This window comes from Rutidosis leptorrhynchoides, chromosome 2 (assembly GCF_046630445.1).
Source record: "Rutidosis leptorrhynchoides isolate AG116_Rl617_1_P2 chromosome 2, CSIRO_AGI_Rlap_v1, whole genome shotgun sequence".
NCBI classification, from domain to species: domain Eukaryota; kingdom Viridiplantae; phylum Streptophyta; class Magnoliopsida; order Asterales; family Asteraceae; genus Rutidosis; species Rutidosis leptorrhynchoides.
This window is the reverse complement of record NC_092334.1, coordinates 711,417,637-711,435,861: the sequence shown is the minus strand read 5'-3', so window position 1 is coordinate 711,435,861 and position 18,225 is coordinate 711,417,637. Positions and strand designations below refer to the sequence as shown.

Here is an 18,225-nt window from a genome sequence, read left to right as displayed (position 1 = left end):
ATTGATTTTTCGCCAGCTTTCCAAAAACATGTATATCATATACCTTTTACCGGTAATATATATATTTAATTCGTGATTCATTATAAACTGTTTAACGACGAAATTTAGCATACAAGCTTGTATAAATATATATACTCGAGCACTAGACATGGATACACTATTAGTATATAAAAGATAAAATATAAATGCTTACGTATCAATATTGTGATTCAATATTTCAGAAAAGTACGTAGACGTAACGGAGATGATAAACACTAGGTTTGATTCATAAATATACCCCCGAACATTACCCATAATTTCCTTAGCTCTATCCCGCTCGAAAACCCATTTTGAAGGTGACACGCTCATAACCTCGTCGTAGTATTTTATGTATAATACTAATTAATAATACTAATAATAATAAGATTAATAATAATATTAATCTTAATAATAATAATAATAATAATAATAATAATAATAATAATAATAATAATAATAATAATAATAATAATAATATAAATAATATAAATAAATACTTACGGAGTAATATTAAGATTGTGAGAAAGTTAGAACTGAAATCGTGCAATTTATAGAACCTTTTCTGAAAAAGCACCCCATGCGATCGCATGAGATTTGTGCTTCAAGACCATGCGATCGCATGGCACTCTGATCCAGCTCACAAACTTTTGTTTTCTTGTTTGTCGACATATTATTTAAATATATATATAATATATTTAATTTATATAATTAATTATATATTATATTAAATTCATGTGCATAGTTGACCTGTAATTTTCGTTCAGATGACTCGTACGTTGTTACTCGACTTATGTCCCGGTTTCAATTTCTCGAACGCATTTTCGTACACTTAGAAAACTTGCATTTACGTTTCGTGACACGTACCTTTGTCAAAATATAGCCTTAAATTATCCATAAACTATATCACTCAAAGTATATCTTAATCTTTCGAGTGTTTTGGTCATTTACTTCTATAAATCATTGTCTCGTTATTTATTAATACAATAGTATTTATAAAACGTTTCATAACCAAGTTAATATCTATTCTCAATATTTTTAAACACATTTTAAAATATACGTCGTAAGTTATTCATACAATTAATATTCCAACTTAACATATATATTCAAATAAATATTTAAACCAATAAGTTTAATGTACGGTATCAAATAATTAATACATTGTTACGTTTTCAAGTTATAGTATATATATATATGTATCTATATACATATAATTGTTCGCGAATTGACAAGAACAACCGAAAGGTATTTGAATATATGAGAGTAGTTCAAAAATTTTGAGATTCAGTTTTACAGACTTTGCTTATCGTGTCAGAAATGTTAATCATACAAATATTAAGTTTAAATTTGGTCAGAAATTTCTGGGTCATTACACTAAAGAACTAGTCTTCTCCCCCCATTCTGAATTTTTATTTTTTTTAGGTTTTACGAGATGAAGAATTCCTGTGAACTAAACCATGGTCTAATGCTACACGCTTTGATTACTAAACGTAATAATGACACACTCCCGAGTGACCTGGTATCAGTAATAAGAGCCAAATTGGACGGAGTAAGAAAAGAACTCAGAAACGATCATAATAAGTTACATTTTGGTAAAGAAAAATCAAAATCCGCAGTGAAAAGAAGAGCACGACACCTTGAAAGATGTCACAAATGCGGAAAATGGTCACACGAAGGAAAATGCTCGACGAATTAGACATATTCCAATACCGAGTTCGTTACTTTATGCAGAGAAGGACCGTTCATATGTTTCGAAGAAAAATCATTGAATGCTCAAGGTTATGCCTATGTAGCTATGGAAAACCAATTAGTCCGACTCTCTTATGAGTAGGCTAAAGCAGGTCACTGAGAATTCTATCTCACAGGTAAGTATGTACAGTTTTTATTTTTATTTTATTGCTTTTAACCTTTTGATAATAAACGCTAAATCTTTCGCTATAAAGTATTAAATTGGTATTCAATAAAATTAGGTATGCGTAACCGAAATTATTGATATCATACAAAAATTTATTACATCACTGTGAAATTTACCGTTTATTCTTAAGGTATAAATATCTTTAATCAATCAACCTAAAATATTTCAGAAATTCGTCAGGAGTAAAACTAGGTCGTTGAACCGAAATTACTTTACCGAAAAGAGGGGCGTATATTTTTGATAATATTTGATTGATTAAAGTGGGATAAAAGACCAAAAAGATTTTTAATTTTTATTTTTACTTTGTTTTTAAAATTAATATATTAATATTAAATTATTATTGTAAACTTTTTAAATCAATATATTTAAGTTTGTAAATATTTGAAAATTTTATATTTTTAATATAAGTTTGTATGTATAAAAATAAAATTATAATATAAATTTGGTGTGAATTTTTAAAATTTTAATAATATGAATTTTTTTAATTTTATACATTTTAAATTTAAGTTTGGTGTGAATTTAAAAACAAAAATTTACTTTATTTCATTAAGTTAAAAATTTGATATTTAAAATTCGTCGTGAGTTGAAAACTAGGTCGTTGAACCGCAATTGCTTTACCCGAGGGAGGGACGAGAAATTTTATTATCATTATTTTTAATCTTATTGAATTAAAGTATGCCAAAAACATTAAAAAAAAACTAAAAATCTTTGCTTTTAAAACAAACGCTAATATGTTTGGAAACTTTGGTAAAATTTAATTATTTTTCTACACTAATCACCCTCAATAATTTAAATTGTACTGATTTCTTGCAAATGAGGGCATTGCAAGATCTTAAGTGTGGGAAGGGGTTAAATTCTTTCGGATTTTTAAAATTTTAACTTATACACTTGGTTACCATTAAAAATACTAGTAATGCAGTAGTTGTATTAGAATCTAGTGCTCTCTGATAATAAAGAACAGCCCTAGTCTTATATACTGACTACCCAATTCTAGTAAAATTTTCAAAATTTTCAATTAAATGAATTCAAAATCATGTTTATACATATTTATGAACGATAAAACTAGGTGTTAACACCGAAATTATTGTTAACTCGGAAAGGACATAAATTGAGAAACAGCCCAAAATGTTATAATTCATTTAAAATGGAATAGAGGACAATAAAAAGGAAAATAAAAGCCAAGTGTGGGAAAAATTTACCAAGTTATTTTGAACATATATCACATATTTGTGTACAAATAATTGAAGATACTTTTATTTTGGACAAAATTAACTGTTTTACCCGAAAAACTGTAATATATTTGAAAGAAAGATGGATCTACACGATGAATCAATTCCATCATTAAAAGGAAGTAAAGTCTTCCGAAAAAGAAACGCGCTTCTTGATTTAGGTCAGGAAGTTGTCGTCCAGACCAGTTGTAGAGTCTACGAAAAAACTTGAAAATTTTTTCTCGAAAATCAGCTGGAAATCCACGGACCTCAGCATCAAACAGGGTCGCCAAGTGGTCAGACTTATCCTAACTATGAGAGGATCTGTCTCATAAAATGGGGAGGACGCTGTGTAAATTAGCTTGATAAGACTAATGAATCAGACCCCCAGAAAGGATAATCTCCTTAAAGATCAAAAATCAGCTTTTAAGACTGATATTACTCAATCCTAGAGATTGACTTTTAAAGATTGAGAATTCAAACTCATGGAATTCGATGATATCTAAACTCGAGCTTGAACTAGAAAATATTTTGATCAAAATTACAAACCGATTTGTTTTCTGAAAACCCTATTTTCAATGCGTTCATTACCATTGAACGTAAAATCCTAGGAATTCACCTGGAATTCATTAGGTCACCTGAACTAAATCGGGTGTCAACCGTAAGAACGGTGGTTGCATAGCATGGTCAAAGACAGGACCTTGTGCCAGACCGAAAAACCATAGGGTGAGCTTTACTATTGCTCCTACCAAGGATAGTAATTGCATCCGACACGTTATAAACCATAATTAAAAGCATGTCAGGGGACATTGCCTTAATAGTTGCTTGTTCAACGCTTTCCTTTACAACCGGACGGTAGTTTATCGAAAGGTTATTTAATTATTCAACGCTTTCGGCGTTTTAGTGTCCCCGGCAGCGGCGCCAAAAATACTTGATGTGTGCGAGGTGGTGTATAAAATAGTTTATATTTTTACAAGAAAATACTATTAAATACAATACAATTTTACACAAGATATTTATTTATTTATAGAATGGATATACCTAAACCTTGCTACAATACTTATAGGCAGTGTACCTAATCGTACAGTAGTGTAGTTTTTAGTAAGTCCAGTTCGTTTCACAGGGATCTTAGCCAAGTTTAACGCTATATTAGTTTTAACTTATAATTGTAAAAATACAAAAATATATATAAGTAGTATTATTATTATAAAAGGGGGTTTTTACCGTTTAATGACCGGTTTGTCGATTTTAAAACTTTAGTCGCAGTTAAAACCTAATGTAAAATATTAAAAATAAATATAACTTAAATTAAAGCGTAAATTAAATAACGATAATGAAATTGCGATAAATAAAAGTGCGATAAAATAAAATTGCGATAATTAAAGAGTACGATAATTAAAAGTGCAATTAAATAAAATGATAATAAATAAGAGTACGATAATTAAAAGTGCAATTAAATATGAAATAAAATAAATTATGCTTATTTAAACTTCCGTAATCATGATGTTTGACGTGTTGATTTTAGTTTATTCCCATGGGTTAATTGTCCTTTGTCCTGGATTATTTGATATGTCCATACGAATTTGTCCATAATAGTCCATCAGTCATAATCATAAAATGCGGAAGTCTTCGTCAAATTATTCTTATTCCCGAAGTCAAATATTCCAACTAATTGGGGACTCGAATTGTAACAAGGTCATAATACTTTGTTTAATGAATACACCAGGTTATCGACTGCGTGTAGTCCAAGGTTTTACTACTTTATTAACAATTACACCAATTACCCTTGAATGTAATCCACCCCTGTTTCAACAAGTCTATTGATTATTAATCCATCCCCGTGTCTGGTCAAATGAATAATTATTGGTATTTATAGATATCCCGCCCACCGTACCCAGTCAAGCGTATGTGGTTATATATAAATACGTCAAATTATAAGTCTATATATTAAATCAACGAGGTATCATTTAGTTAATATAAAGCCCATTAATAGCCCATAGTATAATTTCCACAAGTATCGTTCTTTTATCCAAACCCCAATTATGGTCCAAAGCCCAATTACCCAATTTTAATATTTAGCCCAACATCACGATTACTTCGGCATTAAATAAGCATAATAATAACTTAGCTACGAGACATTAATTTAAAAAGGTTGAACATAACTTACAATGATTAATAATAGCGTAGCGTTACACGGACATAATTTCGACTTACACCCTTACAATATTTGCTAACATACCCTTATTATTAGAATTTAAAATTAAAATTAAAATTAAAATATATATATATATATATATATATATATATATATATATATTTATATATATATATATATATATATATATATATATATATATATATATATGTATACGTGAGAGTGATAGAGAAAAAGATATATAATCGATCACCAAACTGCGAATTTATAGGGGTGTGGCCTGACTTTTTGGGTCATGCGACCGCATGGAAATACTTCTTCAAAGCCATACGATCGCATGGCCAGCTGGGACAGCTCAACTTTTGTTGTTTTCTTCTTGCCGACGGTTTTATATAATAATATAATATATATATAATTTTAAGAATTAATTATATATTATATTATATTCATGTGCATAGTTGACTTGTAATTTTTAGTCCGTTGCGTCGAGCGTTGAGAGTTGACTCTGGTCCCGGTTCCGGTTTTTCGAACGTCCTTGCGTACAATTTAATATCTTGTATTTTGCGACTTGTACTCTTGTAATTTTGAGACGTTTCTTATCAATAATTTGAACCACTTTGATTGTACTTTGTACTTTTGAGCTTTTTGGTCGTTTGCATCTTCAATTCGTCGAATCTGTCTTTTGTCTTCACCTTTTATTATTTAAACGAATATTACTTGTAAATAGAACAATTGCAACTAAAAGCTTGTCTTTCTTGAGGGATAATGCTATGAAATATATGTTCGTTTTTAGCATTATCAATGCGTATATATACTTATTGTATGTTGTAGCTAATCTTACGGATTTGGCTTGGTGGTACGTTAGGTATAACATTGCTTAGTTATGCTCGAATTGCGGTATGTGTTTACTATTTGTGTATTGGCGATGCGTATTCATTTTATGCATATATATGTATGTAGTATATTCTCACTCACTAAGCATTAGCTTACACTCTCGTTGTTTACATTTTTATAGATTTGCGTGGAGGCGGTGGCTCGGGTAAGCGTGGGAACTAGTGGACTTGCGTAGTTCGCTTTAGAAGACTTGCTTTTGGATGTGATTAGGATTGGGTAGTGTATCCCCAATCACCATGCTCGGTCTATGTTTTGTATTAAAACTAAAATGGGTCGAAATGGTCACTTGGTCGTAATTTGGGTCGATGTGGGCCCGGTGTTGTAAAACTCGATTTTAATGTGGGAATCTCTTAATTATAATTATATTAGCATATCGTGAAAGTGTTTTCGTGTGAAAGTGTCGGAAAGCGGGTTTTATGCCCGCGTGAAATTGTCAAGCTGATCAGAATTATTTAGTTCATTTAGACGCCGTCCAAAAGGTTTGGACGCCGTCCGGTCCTTCAGAACTGGACGCCGTCCAGATGCACAGTCTCACAATTTTTTTTTTAAGGCGTGTTTTCGGTTGGATAACGGGTTGGGTCGTTACAAGTGGTATCAGAGCATGGTCTAAGGGATTTAGGTGACTTGAGATAGGTGCCTAGACTTAGATTTTTGTGTGTGCTTATTTGTTGCGGGACTTGTAGGAGTACGGGTTGGAACGGGTTGTAGTTAGTGCCTTGGTTGTAGGTGGACTAACGTTTATATTAATATGCGGATATTATTAATATAATTTGCGTTGTGTTTGTATTTATGTTTGCGTTGCGAATATCATCGAACAAGATAGTCGTTGTACTAACGAGTTGATACGGCGTGTGTGTGTAATAAGGACTTGCAAACCTTATTACGGGTGCAAATCGTGTCTAACAAGTGATGTACGACGAGTGTTGAGCAAGATGGGGCGGTATTGTGCGTGTGATTTTATACGTTCGTGGACTAATCGCTTTGCATTCTTTAGAAAACTAAATGACTTTAGTATTTACGTTAAATTAATACCCAAAACATATCATTAAACTGTTTCGTTTAAACAAACTCGTGGTTCCACGGGTTATTTCACTAGTATTATACATTGAACTAATATTATTCTTTCATATAGAATGTTTGAGGTTAATAGCTTTTTGCTAGCTATATTTTTATTCATAAAAAATTATTGCTTTGAAAAAGAAAAAAAAAATTATAATCTCTACGTTTTCACCTTCAAAATCTTGTATGGTATAAAATGGGTCCAAATGCTTTGTAGAAATAAGTTGTCAGTTTGGGTCCACAATCAAAAGTTTTTGTTGCAACCCAAACAATCAAGACCGTGGTCCAACACTTAAAGCCCAACGAACTAAGGGTGGAGGGGTGGAGCATTCAAACGACGACGTTTCCATAATTTCCACTTATTTATTAACTACTCGTTCCCCTTCCAAAGGTTTGCTGCTACTGCTTCAGGATCTTGTCTTGAGAAGAAAGAAAGCTTTTTTCTTGTTCTTTAATTCAACTGATTATTAATTAATAATAAATCACTCGCCTGAAAATTCATCATGAGCCGTGGAAGTGGAGGTGGATATGATCGTCACATTACTATATTCTCACCGGAAGGACGTTTATTTCAAGTCGGTATGATTCGCTAAACCCTAATTAATCCACTACAATTATTATACAACAATCCGTACTAATCAACAATTCATGATTGTTAATCCGATCAATTATATAAGAAAACTACGTTTTTTTTTTTCATGTTAGGGTTAGTAATAAATGTTTTATTTTGATGATGAATTGAGTATGTATGTAAACAGAATATGCATTTAAAGCTGTTAAAGCAGCTGGAGTGACCTCAATTGGAGTTCGAGGAAAAGATTCGGTGTGTGTTGTGACTCAAAAGAAGGTTCCGGTGAGTGTTTATTTAGTACTGGTATTTATAGTAGAGTTTCATAGAAGAAATTGTTTTTTGTTGTTTATGTAATTTTTCGAGTTGTGATGCAGGACAAGCTTTTGGATCCAACCAGCGTTACACATCTCTTTCCAGTTACTAAGTTTCTTGGATTGTTGGCTACTGGAACTACAGGTTCTTTTTTTTTTAATCAATTGAAGTATCAAAAAATATTATTTATATGTTCCTTGGTTTTCCTTTTCATTTGTAGCGATCATGTTTAATCGAAAACAGCGTATTATAATCTTGACACAACTCTCAGCAGTGTATGGTCGCCTTGTTTTAATTTTTTGGAATTTTTATTTCATAACAAGCAAATATCAAATGGAAATGGAAGGAATTGCTTTATTATATTGGTTTGATGAAATGAATACTTAAGTAATGCTGTTTGGTGTTAGGTATGTTATGGGATGGTTATGAATCTGGGGTAATCATATGCTGTTACCTTTTATCCGCTAATCTTTTTTTTTTTTTTATCTCAACTTTCTGCCTCATGTTTTTACACCAGCATCGTCATTTTGTGTAAGGATACAATGTTGCTTAGTTAATCTAGGGTCACAATTTTGGTGGGCGGTTTTTATAACCAAAAGCGGAATGTCCCTGCTAGCATCTGCGTTTGAGCGTTTCAATAGAATTTGAGTTTTATGGTGGAATGAACTAGGCATCTCCATTATTGATGGGGCATTTTATCATGTTGCTTCATTTATATGTTATTGTATTATTGAACCCATCAAGTGTGTTTACTTCTTTTGTGGTTGCCAAGTCTGAGTAGTATTGATACAGTTTATTCTATATTTCAGCTGATGCAAGGACCTTGGTTCAACAAGCAAGGAACGAAGCTGCCGAGTTCCGTTTTAAATATGGATATGAGATGCCTGTTGACGTATTGGCTAGATGGTAATTCTATTATTATGTTATGCAGTTGCCTTTCTTTTTGTAAGATGGATAATGTGCCGTTGTGATTCAGTTAAGTGTGACAACTTAGCTAATATGTGTACACATGGATACACATTATGCTAAACAACTGCCAACATGAAATAATCATGCCTGAATAGTCTTGAAGCTTTGAAACAACAGATAAAATAAGAGAAGATGCCCCACTTCTTATTGGTGATGATATATATCATTTGAAGAATTTATCATCATGATTTTCTGATTTTTCTATAGGTCATTCATAGCTCGCTATTGCAGTGGCTGGTTTTTTAGATATGTAATATGCCACGATATTAAATCTGTTAGAACAGTTTATTGATTAAAATCATGTGTTACAGGATTGCAGACAAATCGCAAGTCTATACTCAACATGCTTATATGAGACCACTTGGAGTAGGTTTGTTTCTTGCCTTTTTAAAATTCAGACTCTCTGTATACATATTCTGTGACTACTTACCTTGTAGTAGTATTTGTTAGTTGACTAGGTAATGAATCTTCGTTGTTTGGAGTTGCTTTCACTAATGAAATGTAGATGGTCATTAATTTGTTTAATATATTTCTTTCTACTGTATGATTTTGCTGCAGTGGCTATGGTCTTGGGTATTGATGATGAAAATGGTCCTAGGCTCTTCAAATGTGATCCAGCAGGCCACTTTTTTGGTCATAAGGTATATGAATAAATCTCAATGGAAATCTGATTTTGATATTTTTCAACAATGAACATTTTAACTCACCATTCCAATCATCTTAATATCTAATCTATATAAAATATTACAGGCAACAAGTGCTGGCTTGAAAGAACAGGAGGCAATTAATTTCTTGGAGAAGAAAATGAAAAATGATCCTGAATTTTCTTACTACGAGACAGTACAGGTTCGATATCCTGAATTTCTGTTTAATTTGACAAATGCTACATTTTATGCAAACCTGGTTGGCTGGTTGCTCTTTACAGTGTTCCAAATACCTTTTCTTATTTATCATACCAATTACAACTTTCTTTTTTTTGGTGAAAATACATAATCTAAAATCAAAGATAGATTTGATGATTTATTAGTGAAGTTACAAGTGAGATAGATTTGAACGATCTGTTCTGTTAGTCATGATCACTATTTACTATAACATCAAACATTTTGTTACTTATTACTGCAGACTGCAATCTCTGCTTTGCAATCTGTTCTACAAGAAGACTTCAAGGCCAATGAGATTGAGGTATGATATGCTCTTATACCATGTTCAATTAATAAGTAATAACGGAAGTGTGTATATAATGGTAAAGAGAATCCACAAGCTTGTATCATACTTTTGCTCTTTAATGCTGCATCAAATTGCATGTGTTAGATTTTTGGACTCGAGAACAGATGCTCAAAAGCTGGGCCTAGGCCTGATAAGCCCTTAATGGGCTTTGGTTTGCTGTTTTTGGGCAGCACTAGGTGGTTGTAATATGCTGTCATTGTGTATCATAGTTATGTAGTTTGTGGACTTTGTGGGCAGGTTGGTGTTGTACGAAAGGACAATCCCGTGTTTCATGTGTTATCTACCGAGGAAATTGATGAGCACTTGACTGCTATCAGCGAGCGTGACTAAATTCTACTGATTGTTACTGTTTTCTTGTTCTTGGAATAATGTTAGTATTTAGAACTCGAAACCATGTTGCTCTTGAATCATTGGTTGTTTTCCCAAACTTGTAATATTTGCATTGATAATGTACTTCATTTATCTTCATCTTTGCCATATATATTTCATCCAACACTGATATTTATTTTTCTCTTACTTCTTGAGATCTCGCTCCACCCATAATAAACACGAAATGGAAGTGTGGTTGACAATCAGTGAATGTAATAAGATCGTCGCCGGTGAACTATGGCCATAAAAGTTGCATCGGAATTGAAATTTGCCTTCTTCGCATCTTTTGTTATTCTACATCGTTAAGCTCGTATAGTCTAACGGGATACTTTGCTTGGATCATATGAAACATAATCAGTAAATACTTGAAGTCTAGGATGAATAACTCTGAGCTAAATCTCAGCAATTAGTAGTACTGCCTCCTCCTCTTCTAACTTGGCGATCACTTCAACCCCCTTGAAAATGGGCAGCGACGCATTAGTAACCAAAAAATCCAAAAGGGGTGACAGCTTTAAGTAGCTTATAGTTAAAGGTGGTGAAATGAGTTGGTTGGTTTGGTTCGGTTGTACCTGATCCAATGGGTTCAAAATTACTAATAGGGGCTCTACTTGAGTTGACCTATATTCAACTTGAATTGAGCTTAAAATGAGCCAATCTCAAGTAAGTATCGAGTTGTCTGGCTCGTTTACCCTCTTGAGCACAAATTTGTAGCCACTTTATTATTGTAGTAACAACAAAAAATTAATTCCAGACTTATACCATTAATCCATTATATGCTGGTTGTCGATGATTTGATTCAATCATATTAGTGTTCTACACGTTATGCTAATTTTCCTTTTAACCCCACCCTTGTTTAAATTACTTATTGCCCAACTATGAATCTTGTACGTATATCTGGTATCTGGTTTGAAAATAGAGCTATTCCTGTATGACATAAATATCCATTTCTCGACTGTATTATTCTTTTGATGAACGTGAACCCTCATAGTCCTATCGTTAGAAATAAAAAAATATATATAATCAAGCACACAATAATGTGACAAATAACACGAAAGCATTCTAAAACACATACGAATGTCCAAAATATAAATAGAAACTCAGCAACACATCACATGTTTCCTCCCTTTTTAACATCACAACATAAAATAGTAGCTTGGCAGTGTTTAAGGGTTTAACATGGAGAAGAACACTGGCTTATGTCTTGATCAAGATAATACCAAAACGTTTAAGCTTGCATGCATGTACTAAACATCTGGTGGGTTATGCAGAAATTCAATCAAAAACAATATATTTTGTTTTCTTCATTTTTTGCATAAAATAAATATACCAGAGAAGAGATACTGCCCAGCTTCCAGACCCCATTATAACCCACCACCCTTGAACAGTTGAACACAAATAATGACCAACTAGATCTGTTGTTCCAGCCTAACTAATTAATTCTTCAAGGGAGCCTTCTTTACTCTATCAGCTATACGATCAGGACCAGTTGTATGCGACTTGAACCGACCTCTTCCTTCACTTTCCTTCTCCTATTTACCAGGAACAGACACACAATTAATTATTAAGTCAACATCCAATTGTACCCATTTCCCTTTTAGCTAAAAACAAGAAAACCCAATAAATCATCTACAAAAAACAATTAGTTTATGTTTGATACGGTGTATAATTTAGTTGTCAAATAGATACCATATGACCCATGTCACTTGAAATACAAACACGACCCAAATTGACCCATTCATAAGTAAATGGGTCAAAATTATATCATCTCATTTGAATGATGTAAATATATATGAGTGAGTACCTTTTTCTTGACGATCTGAACAACATCCTCATCTTGAAGAACATGACTTAGGCCACAATGCTGAGGGGAATGCCTTGCACTTGAGCCCCAAACCAACACATATTTCACTTCCTTCACCAGGCTTCTGTGTATATGGTTACAAAAGTCTTCTACTGAACACCCCCCTCTATCCTGATATTATTATTATTATTATTATTAAATTAACATTTCATTGAACTTACTTTCCAGCCAGAATACAATCGATATACTCACTAACCATCCAAACACACACAAAAAAAAAAAAGACCACACACACAAACTGAGTAATTGACGTACAGCGGATAGGACCACGGGGTCACCAAAATCAGGTTGTTGGCCTTGTGGTTTTGTATACACTCTGACTAGCCCCATCGCTTCCCACATCTTTGCAAGCAGTCTATCCAAATTCAGCTGTCACACATCTCAAAATTTTAAATATGATATTTTTATTCAACTTTGTTGACCATTAAATAAATACATAGGCACACACAAACAATTATTGTTTGAAAATGTATCAAATTTTACCTCTTTTACTATTGTATCAGATATCGGATGGGACGTACTTTAAAAATGATCTATTGTATGTATTGAAACACGTTAGTTCGTCTATTGTATGTACAGTGTGACCCGAAACCTGCTATGTATTGACGTGTAACCAGTTTTGCCCACTAATCGTCCACATCATCAATTTCGGGTCGATAGAAAAAGACCCATTGAAATGTCATTAATCCCTTAACATTCTCCATCTCCAGTCATCCCCTCCCATTTCTGGTGCCGATCAGACATTCCGACGTCTCCATGTTTTCCGGCAATAAAATGGATATTAGATATTCTGGTGACAATATCATTTTCCGGCGACTACTTTACCGGTCATGATCTCATCTAAGATGCTCCGGCCACTACATTTTCTTACAACGATATCATCTAAGATTCTTAGTCCACTTCAGTCCACCCTCGTTCTTCACTAATCAGTTACCAAAATCACCGATAACTCAAACAGCATAAACAACAGCAACAATCAATTTCATAATAAAAAGAAGCCTTCGCCTCCCCAATCCCTCCAACTCGATCTGTAGATCATAATGCAAAGAGTTGAAGGTTTGTGGCGTTTGATCTGAGACGTGAAGTTGTTGGCCATTGTGTTTATGTAATCATTCATGTTAGCGTAAATTCCATCAACAGAATTGCAAGTCAATAAAGTTGGTGTTATTCACGAGGTTTAAAAACGTGAGTTGGAATCATTTTAGGAGTTTATAAGGTTCATAAAGAAATCAATATAAAACAATGATATGTTGGGTCATGACTTGATATTAACTATCATTTTTGTACAATATTAGTATCATGTTTATTTTTTATTAATCAAAGAAAAAACAAACTAATAATATCAAGTCATTTGCTAACTCGTTGCCATAACGCCATGTCACCATAACCAATGCCACCTAAGCAACTAGCAGGTTTCGGATTACATTGTTCATACGATAGACGAATTAACAGGTTTTAATACATGCATTAGATCTTTTTAGAGTACGCCCCATGTAATACTAAAATAGGTAAAGTATAATACATTTTCAAACAATAAACCCTACGGATAATATTATTTTAACTGGAATGTTTTCACAATGCTTTACAAAATGAAGTACAGAACATACCTTCAAGTTGCAACTAATGACAATAGAATTTGGTTGTCGTGCTAATTTATCAACATCATCGATACCAACAACGTCTATTTTGTTATAGACATATATACACTTCATGTACTTACGGTTTCCCTCTATAACATCAATCAGATCATCCACGGTGGCATCCTCACGGAATAACAACTGCAAATAAATAGAAAAAAGGGTAATATCATGACCACGCCTTAACTTGGGAATGATGCGGGACGATTTCTTAAACAGATACCAAAGAGAATATCAGAAAAATGACATCGAGAGATCCATTTTGGTATTAAGAAAATAAAAAAGATTCTTAGGCTACGTACGTAAGTTGTTCCTAAGGTTATACACAGATGATACACTGATTTGAAACCTCAGAATACCTCTGCATTGTGAATCTTGTATTCATGTAGGATTTGGTAGCAAAGCTTTTCATCCAAATGAGTCAACTTCATGGTGGTGTTAAAGGAAATACCTCCAGTTTTTTTCTTTTTGAAGTATATCTGCCGCAAGGGATACGTAGAGTCATACACAAGCAAACAATATATACATGCTTAACTTTTCTTAATCGCAAGTCTGAAACATTACTTGAGGTGGTTTCTTGTTTAAGCGCAAGCCAACAGCTTCCAGCTCTTTTGTCAGTATCTGTCGATGTCCTTCACTCTGGAAAATTTGTTAACATTAAAGACAGATATTAAAGGGACAAAAGTAGAAAAAAATGCCTCAACCTTCAAATCAGTATTTAAAAAAAGATTGTAATCTATAGTGATCAACGGAATGACCTCCATTTCAACTTGAAAGTTCTTTGCAGTAAAATGGTTTCGAAGGCACTGAGTGAAAACCCCATATGCTAACATTAAATGACACTTTGAGCATTCATTGCCTGAAAATAATTTTGGACTTATGCAGACAAAGTGAATGGTGATAATACCATTATACAAATTTGATCATAACAAATTACTAGTATAAATATGAGTGTACAATTATTTAAATATTTTTTGATCTGTCAACTTTCTGGAGTTTTCAATGAGAGAAGGAATGTAACTTTCAAATATTTTGTCTTACGAATTTCAGATCACGATGACAACTGACAAGTGAAATGAGCAAGCACAACGGATTTGTGGCACTTGGTTTGGAGTCAGTCATCAATATGGGTATGGATTTAATAAGCTGATAAAACAAAACAGGTATGGATTTCTAAACCCAAACCTTCAGGTGGATATATAGGATTCCAACTTCATCATCATTCCCTCACACTCACAACACTTAAACATACCTAAAGCATTATGAACAATAAAAAAAAGATACTTCACATCACTTTTAAGTCACAATTCGATATCAATCAATCATAGTTACCAAATCACAGATAGCATATGGCTAAACAAGGTTTCAAGTCACAAAGAGAACTTACTTTTGAAGCATCAAGAACCATCAACACAATATCTGACGACTTCGAAACTGCAATCACCTAAACTTGAAAAGAATGATTGCATTAGTAAAGATGCGGCTATTGAATAACTTATTAAGCAATATTCTGATAGATGTTTCTACTTTCTATTATGTGTATAATGTTACGACTGTAAAGCTTATAAGTAGAATATCGATCAAACGTGTGAAAAGCCATTCCCCAAAAGTAATATGACAATCAGTCATTTTTTTTTTTTTTAATGTTGTTACCTGCCTACCACGCCCCTTGCCCTCAGAAGCTCCTTCAATGATTCCAGGAAGATCAAGCAATTGAATTTTGGTACCGTTGTAGTGAATTATCCCAGGGATACATGTAAGCGTTGTAAACTCATATGCTGCAGCCTCTGATTGAGTTCCCGTCAACATGGTCAAAAGTGTTGACTTACCCACACTGAAATATAAAAATAGTATTAGAACCATGAAAACTGACACTTCAGAGATCATTTACATGGGAACACACTTGATAAGCTAAATTTCAGGGCTACATTGTACAGAAGTAAGAGATAACAAAGAGAATAAAACACTATCATATTATTTGAATGTTTGCTTATAGTTTGGAAAAAATTATTCAAAAAGCAAAGCCACCCGGGAAACACACCTTGGAAATCCTATAAGTGCAACACGACCATGCCCATATTTTGTCACCTCAAAGCCTTCTCCAGCTCCACTAGTACCCTATATATCATTTAAAATTACATAAGGTGGTATATAATATTAGTAATCACATTTGATTATGTGCATATAAATGCATCATATACGCACGATTACCATGTGCAAGCAATATACAAAGTAAGAAAATCGAGAAATCAAATCATCTGCTTACTTTGGGTGGTTCTAATAGTTGTGTCCTTAGCTTTGCTATCTTAGCCTTAAGCTGACCCAAATGATATTCTGTATTAAGAAAAGACAAAATGAACAACATACTCAAAAATACTTTTCATGTACACAATGATGTCAATGACATAAAATATGGAAGGAAAAAAAAAACAGAGAAACAAATTCATAAACTGAGACAGGATTCAAAAGCTTACAGGCTTGAGCTGAATAGCAGAAGGTGAAACAAATTGAATATACAACCAATACCATATAACAAGCAAGAAATGTGACTTTCGAGAAATACCAAGTACTCATATACCATGAATATAACTAAGCCAATAAACATCTAATTTCCCTCACTGTACATATTGCATACAAATATATGCTAACCCAATACTAAAAGTGACAAATAATTGTCTAGTTGTAAAAGCAGAAACTATAAGAAAGTCATTCATTCATAACCTGTGGCTTTATTTTTTTGGGTCCGTGCCATCTCGGCTTCAATCTCTTTGATCCTTTCTATGATCCCCATCTTTCTTTAGAATAGGCTGCAAAAAATATGGATGAAGTTTAATTAGGATATTAAATAAATACAACATTGCTCTTACGTTCCAACACGCAATGATGAAGCCCACAATGAACATTTATGATACAAGTAACATCCCACAACATCTATTCTTGTATAATAGAACTGCAAGAGAAGTAGCAGTGCAAAAATTGACAACTTATACAAAGCCTCTAACTAATTCAAATTATAATGTTTAACAAGAGAAGTTATCGGAAATATCACATTTGTTACCTACAAAACCAATGTAGATTATCTACCAATGTATCTAAAAATGAGCACCACCACTATATTTACTACGATAAATCCACATTATTATTATTATTATGCATATAATAATTAATTACTAACTGTACCCCCGTCTGTCTGTATAATAAACTGTAGAGCGTTGAACATGAAACAAGATAATTAGATAAGATCAACTGAAATGAACAGGCGCATGGTTAAAAGAGTATACAGCAATTATCGAAGCTAATAACCGGATCGATATATAAATTAAAAAACAAAAAAATACAAAAAATAGCTATAGGTCTTACTGTAGAGACGGATTACTAAAAGGCAACAAGTGAAGGGTATATTACACACAATTGAAACTGATTTTAAGTTTTAATCAATAAGTGAAGTGATTGAGATGAGGGAAATTAGACGAACAATTGAAGGAATGAAGTAGATGATGTTGAAATTGTGGAGCTGATCTCCCCGTAACGGCAAAGATGAAGGGCACGCGGGGTTAGAGTGACTTGGAATCGGCGACGATAGTGAAGATGACTGCTACTGTATAATAATTTAATTTATAGCCCCCCCTTTTTTCCTTTTCAAAGAGGTTGTGTTTTTTATGATGCTGATGAGTTTTCTAGAGCATCTATCTTACTACGTCTCTGTTGATTGGTTTAGATATATGTAAAAATTGGATTCTGGATTTCATTTGTGAGCCCAGTCCAGTTGGTTTGTTCTTTTTGGACAAACCAAAACTAGTTACTTGGTCGTCGGATGGGCTTATTTTTCTTATTTGTTTCTTATCCATCCATCTATAAATCAATTCAAAGTTTTTTTAAGGGCAAGTTTTATTAACGACGGTTAGCAGCGGCGGAACTTGAACCCGACTACAGAGGGGGCGAGTCTAAAAATTTAATAAATTTTTCATTGTCAGCAGGGGCGAACACTAAAAAAAACCTTATTTTTTGGTAAAAAAAAAATTTTTTTAGTGTA

The 18,225-nt window shown here is 33.0% G+C and overlaps 2 protein-coding genes across 3 annotated transcripts; one reads left to right on the top strand and one right to left on the bottom strand.

Annotated features, from left to right (window-relative positions):
- Window positions 1–7,635: 7,635 nt before the first annotated feature.
- On the top strand, window positions 7,636–10,793 carry LOC139894208 (proteasome subunit alpha type-6-like). Its single transcript, XM_071877421.1, has 9 exons — window positions 7,636–7,825; window positions 8,005–8,099; window positions 8,192–8,273; window positions 8,939–9,035; window positions 9,410–9,468; window positions 9,657–9,739; window positions 9,849–9,944; window positions 10,221–10,280; window positions 10,563–10,793. Exons 1-9 carry the CDS (start codon window positions 7,750–7,752, stop codon window positions 10,653–10,655), a joined length of 741 nt encoding a protein of 246 aa, XP_071733522.1. The 5' UTR covers window positions 7,636–7,749; the 3' UTR covers window positions 10,656–10,793.
- A 976-nt stretch (window positions 10,794–11,769) lies between these two features.
- Window positions 11,770–17,849, bottom strand: LOC139894207 (developmentally-regulated G-protein 1). 2 transcript variants are annotated; one of them, XM_071877420.1, is made up of 12 exons: window positions 17,553–17,849; window positions 16,914–16,999; window positions 16,459–16,526; window positions 16,234–16,310; window positions 15,846–16,026; window positions 15,580–15,636; window positions 14,757–14,831; window positions 14,552–14,671; window positions 14,163–14,333; window positions 12,811–12,924; window positions 12,496–12,666; window positions 11,770–12,223 (listed from the first exon to the last, which is right to left on the bottom strand). In XM_071877420.1, exons 2-12 carry the CDS (start codon window positions 16,981–16,983, stop codon window positions 12,128–12,130), a joined length of 1,200 nt encoding a protein of 399 aa, XP_071733521.1. In that variant the 5' UTR covers window positions 16,984–16,999; window positions 17,553–17,849; the 3' UTR covers window positions 11,770–12,127. The 2 variants fall into 2 exon arrangements, with proteins under 2 accessions (XP_071733521.1, XP_071733520.1); XM_071877419.1 differs by having other exon boundaries at window positions 17,668–17,849.
- Between the last annotated feature and the right edge of the window lie 376 nt (window positions 17,850–18,225).

What these genes read in the sequence shown, in the direction of transcription:
- LOC139894208 (XM_071877421.1), top strand. Translation starts at nt 7,750, where the DNA reads ATGAGCCGTGGAAGTGGAGGTGGATATGATCGTCACATTACTATATTC. An exon ending in TGACTCAAAAGAAGGTTCCG is followed by an intron (nt 8,100 to 8,191) that starts GTGAGTGTTTAT and finishes GTTGTGATGCAG; the next exon opens with GACAAGCTTTTGGATCCAAC. An exon ending in TCAAGGCCAATGAGATTGAG is followed by an intron (nt 10,281 to 10,562) that starts GTATGATATGCT and finishes CTTTGTGGGCAG; the next exon opens with GTTGGTGTTGTACGAAAGGA.
- LOC139894207 (XM_071877420.1), bottom strand. Translation starts at nt 16,983, where the DNA reads ATGGGGATCATAGAAAGGATCAAAGAGATTGAAGCCGAGATGGCACGG. An exon ending in GCACTTATAGGATTTCCAAG is followed by an intron (nt 16,027 to 16,233) that starts GTGTGTTTCCCG and finishes TTTATATTTCAG; the next exon opens with TGTGGGTAAGTCAACACTTT. An exon ending in ACAAGATTCACAATGCAGAG is followed by an intron (nt 14,334 to 14,551) that starts GTATTCTGAGGT and finishes ATTTATTTGCAG; the next exon opens with TTGTTATTCCGTGAGGATGC.